Source organism: Dipteris shenzhenensis, chromosome 1 (genome assembly GCF_047967505.1).
Source record: "Dipteris shenzhenensis isolate YYH24624 ecotype China chromosome 1, Dip_SZ_1.0, whole genome shotgun sequence".
Taxonomy (NCBI): Eukaryota; Viridiplantae; Streptophyta; class Polypodiopsida; order Gleicheniales; family Dipteridaceae; genus Dipteris; species Dipteris shenzhenensis.
This window is the reverse complement of record NC_141596.1, coordinates 60,850,536-60,857,457: the sequence shown is the minus strand read 5'-3', so window position 1 is coordinate 60,857,457 and position 6,922 is coordinate 60,850,536. Positions and strand designations below refer to the sequence as shown.

The 6,922-nt window shown below is 44.4% G+C and overlaps 1 protein-coding gene across 4 annotated transcripts; it reads right to left on the bottom strand.

The window, feature by feature from the left end:
• Positions 1-2,538: 2,538 nt before the first annotated feature.
• Positions 2,539-5,940, bottom strand: LOC147906148 (L-ascorbate oxidase-like). 4 transcript variants are annotated; one of them, XM_087383401.1, is made up of 6 exons: positions 5,836-5,940; positions 5,247-5,753; positions 5,059-5,151; positions 4,706-4,918; positions 4,406-4,609; positions 2,539-3,547 (listed from the first exon to the last, which is right to left on the bottom strand). In XM_087383401.1, exons 2-6 carry the CDS (start codon positions 5,517-5,519, stop codon positions 2,600-2,602), a joined length of 1,731 nt encoding a protein of 576 aa, XP_087239527.1. In that variant the 5' UTR covers positions 5,520-5,753; positions 5,836-5,940; the 3' UTR covers positions 2,539-2,599. The 4 variants fall into 4 exon arrangements, with proteins under 4 accessions (XP_087239527.1, XP_087239537.1, XP_087239532.1 ...); XM_087383411.1 differs by having other exon boundaries at positions 5,247-5,468; positions 5,836-5,919; XM_087383406.1 differs by having other exon boundaries at positions 5,247-5,732; positions 5,836-5,913.
• Positions 5,941-6,922: the final 982 nt, after the last annotated feature.

Here is a 6,922-nt window from a genome sequence, read left to right as displayed (position 1 = left end):
CATGTGTTCAGCTCTGTGGTGTTTAGAATAACAAGTTTTGATAGATTGTGTCTTATTATTATGCCAGTAAGGCAATCATTACATTGGGAAAATTTTCGATGAGCGCAAGTCCTTTCAAAATTCAAAATATCATCCACATATTGCGGTCCCAAAACTGCCCCTAAAATAGTTTTGTGATTGGCTACACCCGATCGTGCATTGACCCATAGGTTGATTGGATGATATTATGGTTTCCTACTAATGTGGCCATTTGGATAAGGCCTATCTATCAAGTGGCCTATGCATGGAACTTACATGAAGGAGAAGAGGCCAAGGAGATCTATAGATTGAGCTTGATAAGGCCTTTACAATGGCAAAGCAATCTAAAAGAAGAAAAACAAAAAGGTCTTGCCTTGTAGCTACGAGTATACAAATTTTCATGATTGCTACCCAATTGATATTTGGACACCATGAAGTTAGGTTGTATTTGCCCTAGTTCCAAGGAGCCATACATGAATGTGGACTTAGAGGAGCCTCTAGGTGAATCAGGTATCCATCTTTCTATCCCTACTATGGGAACCAAGAATGGGCCGTCAACTATTGTTGGTCAAGTTGAGCAAGATGCAAATGTTGACATCTACCCAACTATGACTTTGATCAGATTCACTAAGTATGTGAAACTAAGGGCACTTACACCTATGGCCTGCTCTATATCCTCTAAAAGGCTAGGATGGAGAAGAAATTTTAAGGATTGATTCCCTCCTTATCAGTTGTAGGTGGATCAATGTGCACAAGAACCACTTTTGGTTGACATGAAATTAGCTATAGCAACACCTATAATTTCCCATAAATATTCCCAATTTGCTCATGTACAAAGACACCCATAAGCTACTACTACCTCTATAGAATGTGTTCTTCTTTAATTTCATAGAAGATGTGTTGAGATGCAAATATCAAACAAATATGGGAGGGGGAATGATACTGGAGAGGCTCCAATATCAAACAAATATGGGAGGGGGAATGATATTGGAGAGGCTCCAATGCCAAGTCATTATTCAACTCAAATGTGACATGCTAAATAATGCATCTAGCCTTGACCAACTCATCACACAACACTATTGTCGTTGTTGCAATGTCTTTCCTTTTATACTACCACTGTCTTGCTATCTAGTGCATCAATGCTTACTTTGTCATTGTTGCTCATGTATTTGCTCACAGTTACTTGCATGTTGGTGTCTTGTTTATTGTCTTATGTTTTGTTGGGTATTACTTGAGTCCATCATCTTTGGTTAAACGGCTTTATTGCATTGCTTGTATACTATTTCTATGTTCTAATCTTTCTACTCCTTGCACCTATTTTCTTGCAGCTACGCTATATGTTTTGCTTATTTGCTTGTAATAGGTTGCTTTACAATGCTTGGCATTGCTTAAGTTCACATTAGAGTTGTGTGCTCTACTAATGGGTCGCTCCTAATCAAAAATTCATAGCTACTAACCTACCAATGATTCTCAACCCGGATCAATTCCAATGCATTCCTAATTTTCTCAAGAAAATTCCAACGCCTCTCTCTCACACACGCACTATGATTGCCTCTCTTTCTTCTTCATTCACACAGCTCTTCTGGCTATGGCAATCATCTGTACTTTTGCTGCATCCAATTGCCTCCCCATGGCTTCATCCTAAGCAATTCTTGTGGATCATTTTTGGCGATCTTTGTCTCAGAATCACCATTCCTACAAAACTAGTTTGGAACGGTCTATTACCAAAAAACCAACCTCGAAGGCAAAGAACAAGATGCAAGGTCGACTCCCTTTGAATGTTATAGTCACCCAAGGTTCACCCTTACTCCAACTACTTCCCAGCAAAGATCAAGATGTTAGTCTGCTTCTTATCTTGGATCTTATTTTTCAAATTGTCAGTCGTATCAAAACTCTCCAATCGTCTTGCCAGTCAAGCTCTTTAAGAAAATTTGCATATCACCTCTCATTCAGAGCACTAGGGGAAATAATTAGCAAGGGTGCAGCCTTCCTTGAGCTACTTGCTAACAAAGATCAAATGCTCCTGATCTGGTAGGAAGCAATGAAGGAGACGAGGCAGACGCCAACAAGGAAAGGAAGGGGGGGTTGTGTGTGTGTGTGTGTGTGTGTGTGTCAGAGAGAGAGAGAGAGAGAGAGAGAGAGAGAGAGAGAGAGAGAGAGAGAGCCGAGCTAAGGCAAGACAGAGGGAGACAAGATGGCAATCAACGGAGAAACTTCTAGGAAATTTGTTAATTTTATTACGTTAATCATTAAGGTTCCTTGGCTTAAGTTAATTGGGCATTCTCTTTTTCTAAAGTTTATGGACTATGGGCTGGGCACAATTATATAATTAAAGTGCTTTGTACACTGCCTGTAGTTAATGTGATGTCTCATTTTACAAAATACTCATGGGAAAAGAACAAAGGTTTCAAAAGAGCAAATTCTGATACATGCCAAGGGCTAAGAATTCAACTTTTAAAAATACGAGCAACAATTGCAAAACATTAAAAAACAAAATTAGCCTAAATAATTGGCATGCATAAACAAGGGTAGACAATCAAAATTGCCTACAACATGATAGGACTTTCCTTGCGCTACAAATTCACGGTAACCACTTTTTTGTCGAACCACACCCAAGTGTCGATTTGGGCGGCTTCTTCAACCTATCTATTCCTTCAGCAAACACAATCCCCATTCCCATATGGAAGTGCGATTCCACATGACAATGGAAAAGCCAAGCGCCGGGGTTGTCTGCAATGAATCTAACGGCAGTCCAACCATATGGAAACAAGGGCACGGTATTACGGAGCGGTGGGTTCTTCAAGTTGAAGCTACCAATGTCTTTGACGGGGTTGAAGAGCCCCTCGCCATAGCCGAGGACCCAAAAGTCATGGCCGTGCATATGCCAGGGGTGAATCTCACTATTGTTGACGGTGAGAGTGTTAGCATTCTGGAGGATGAAATCGATGACGGAGTTGAAGGGGAAGATATAGAGGCGAGAAGCGACAGAAGAGTTGGGATTCGTGGGGGGGAGGTGGATGTTATAGGAAGGAGGGAAGGAGGAGGGGGCAGGGGAGGGGTCGAATGCATTGTGGAGGCGGAGTTTGAGAGAGGCGAGGAAGGGGGTGGGGGGGAGGGAGAGGGAGAGGTTATTGATGGACCATTTATGGGCACCATCAACGAGGTTCTGGGTGTTGAGGAGGTGGATTTGGAGGTGGGAGGAGGGAGGTGGGGGAGGGGAGGAGGGGGCGGCGAGGAGGCGACGACGTTGGGCGAGACTATAGGCAGTGTCATTCCAAGCGGGGCTAATGGGTGGAGACGTCGATGGCGTGGTGGAGGATGGGTTGGGAATGTAATTGAGAATCGCCAATCCTGGCGGTGTTTTTGGGAGCCGCCCACGCACGTAGGTTGCCACCCAATAGTTTCGATCTACCGCTTGGTCTGCCGTCAACAGAATAGAGAAAGATTCGCCAGAATAAATGTCCAGATTCTCCACCTTTACCGGCTCCACGTAGTATCCATCCGCCTCCACTACCGTCATTGTATGCCGCTGCCCATAAATGAAAACCACTCAACATTAAATCTCTGCCATCTAATTCAGCTCATAGTACCATACATTTTGCGAGACCATCAAGGTTAAATCTCAACCATCCCATTCAAACTCGTCCAATTCAAACCACACACAAGAAACGTTAGTAGGGACCAGGGTAAATCTCCATGAGGCTTTAATCACAGCCATCGGACTCAGTCCATGCATGAGATTAAATCTCAGTAATGATTAAATCTCAGCCGTCCGTTTCAGCCCAAAGAAATGCGTGGAAATTAAATCTCAGCCATCCGATCGAGCACAAATACGTGTAACGTGATCTTTTGAGCTTTTTAGAAAGAAAATTATATATTGCCTTCTAAAAAGTCGATGGTCATGTGCGCAGATCTCGTAGTATCTAGCGACTGTCATTGAGCAGATCTCATAATATTCAACGTCTAAGTTATCTATTTTCTTTTGCAACGATGAAGTCGGCAAGAGCCAATCGTCTCTATTTAATGTTTCGATGACGAAGTCGCAAGAATCTTTATTACGACTTTAGCCAAACTATGTTTATTATTGAGAAGTTCAGGAATCAGAACCATTTGCCAGCCCAGAGACTCGGCTCTCAAAACGTCGGAACTCATTGAACGCTGAAAGACACACAGCATCCGATCGCCTTCACTTTCCCTCGCCCCTATCTATCACGATACACAAACTTCAACAGCTGTGGAACTTCAAAGATCGGGCTTCACTAAGAAAAGTGAAGTTCACATCGTGCACGACTCGCAAACTTCAACAGCGACCGGAATTCGAAGATTGGGTGGAACTTTCCGGCTTTAGAAAAGATAAGAACGAAAAAGTGGCTCCGATTTCTCTCACCTCTATGACGAAGTTGAGCGACGACAACGATGCAACGCTCGCAATCCTCAGCCTATACGTCTTTCCCGGCTGCACCGCCAACACGTATGGCGAGCATTGGGGATTGGTCGCGTCGCACGCCAAACTGTCCCCCGCAGCCGCCTGTGTAGCACCTCCGGGCACCAGCGAGCAGTTGTACCTCCCCCTTCCCTCGATCAGTAACGACTGCATTTCGATTCACACTAACCATTTCATCATATCTCACGCGCAAAAATATCCTGGTCACTCAGTAGGTATGCGAGCTTCTCAGTATCTTCTTACCTGCGGTTCCCCCACCCATCTGAACGGAATTGACAACAAACCGATCTCCTGATCGTGCGAGCTCTTGTGCCACCAATCGTTCACCACCACACTCAGCTCTCCGTCGTAGCTGAAAGGCTCCTTCGTTCCTCTTGCCACTTCCACGATCAACGACCCGTAGAATCCTGCCGCGCGTTGCATGCCATAGTGCCCGTGGTAGAAGAATGTTCCAGCCTGGGCAGGAAGAAAGTTTTGATTTCATAGCACATAGCATGGCAACAATGAACAGAAAGACATCACTGCACATTTCGAATGAAGTTCATTCACTGTCTAGCTGAGCAAATCCCACATTTTCCCGGTGTGAGCAACCGCACCTTGTCGACTAAGAACTTGTAGACGAACGTTTCCCCTGGAGCGATGGCGCATTGAGAAACAGACGCAGTCCCATCGAACCATGGTGTGCCAATCTGCAACTCCAGCAGAAAACCTTAATCAGTAACGATATCAATGTTCTGTTTCTCCCAACAACGCACCAAAGGCTAGACGTATCCATGAAACTCACCTGCCGTATTCCGTGCCAGTGGATAACCAAACCTTCGGTGGGTATGAGATTCTGCAACTTAACAATAATCGTGTCCCCAGCGTGAGCACGTATGGTTGGGCCCGGATACTGTCCGTTGATGGCAATCAACAGGCGCTCTACGCAATCTGGCGACCAGAACGCGTAGTTTATTGTCCATTCGTAATGCTTCACTTCGGCTGCTTGCGCAATGCTAGCAGCGTGCTGCAGTGCGACGAGGATGAGAAACAGCGACGTGACTTTCATCATCCACATCCGCTACAACTGTAAGGATGCGAAGACAAAGCAGCTCGATGCAAGAAGAGGCAACAAGAGCGGCGAAGACAGCCGAGTGCAAAAAGCCGGAAAGCTCGGACTTATCGCGCTACCGCAAACAAGTCTGCATTTCAGTTGGCTTCTGATCCGAAATGGACGACGAGACTTGAAGCGTATTCAAACGGAGACGACCGTGTTCACCGCGCGCCACAGCTGCTACAAATCCTCCAAATGCTTTTAAATAAATGTTATCCACCTTGTTTTATAAATGTCATAGAATGCGCAGATAAAGAAACGTAGCACTTCTATGATCTACCTGTCGCAAACATATGTCATACATCGCCGCTGTGCGGCTTGAGCCTGTGAGGCCGTCGCTTGGGATCCGGGTTCGGGGGCTAAGGCAACGGAACTAGCATTGGGATCCCGATTTGCTTGAGCCTAGATCATTTATAGATGTGTATTCCGTGTACCGAAGCCAACTACTATATTTATAAAGACCTCGGGTCTAGACAGGCCTACTGTCGTCAGTTTCTTTTGATTATTTCTAAACTTCGCAATCTTAGCAATCATGATTCATGAAATATTCGCGGCGTTATTCCACACCGCAAATGCAAGGCAGATTTCTAACTATACATATGCAGACGATACAGGCTCGATGGCCCAAGAGCTTGCAATGTAACGGTGTTTGGCAAGAAGACATTGTTCGAGTAACTGTCGACCTTGAGGCTTGGCTGATGTATTGGAACCAGTGTTCACCTTAAACCTGCAAACCATATGTAGTGAACCTGCAACATCTTAGTCTCCACCCCTAAAAAATGTTTTCTCAATTTTAAAATCTGCAAAATTTTAGGCAATTTAGTTATATTTTAGCTTGAAAATCTACAAATTCTCAAGGAAAACCTTCAAAATTTGAAACCCCAAGTTTTGTGATTTGTTGAGAAAAATATTTTCTCCGAACACTTATTGGAACCCTGAGTGCTCCACTTACGCTAGTAACTAGATGCCAAACTTCAAAGGCCAAATTGTATGTTTTCCATGTTCCAGTGCACATTTGTCATGGTATTATTATGGTAACTTCCCACGTCTCTCATGGTCGCCCACTATGAGGCTTCGGTCAATAGACTTGTTGATTTTTCCCTGCCCAGGTTAGATGGCTAGTAGTTAGTTGGCCTGACAAGGCAGTTCGAGCTCGACTTCAGAGCTTTTTGTATGACATGTCTTTTGTTGGTTTTTGAGGAATAAAAGAGCTCTCTCTTCTTTCCCTTCGACTATCTCCCACATGCACTCACACACACATGCATTGAACCCTTCCTTAAGGAAATGCAGACATAGATGCATCCATCTATCTCTCTCTCTCTCTCTCTCTTTCTTCTTTTCCTTCGACTAACTCCCACATGCACTCA

What these genes read in the sequence shown, in the direction of transcription:
- LOC147906148 (XM_087383401.1), bottom strand. Translation starts at nt 5,519, where the DNA reads ATGTGGATGATGAAAGTCACGTCGCTGTTTCTCATCCTCGTCGCACTG. An exon ending in ACTGGCACGGAATACGGCAG is followed by an intron (nt 5,152 to 5,246) that starts GTGAGTTTCATG and finishes CTGGAGTTGCAG; the next exon opens with ATTGGCACACCATGGTTCGA. An exon ending in GATGGGTGGGGGAACCGCAG is followed by an intron (nt 4,610 to 4,705) that starts GTAAGAAGATAC and finishes ATCGAAATGCAG; the next exon opens with TCGTTACTGATCGAGGGAAG.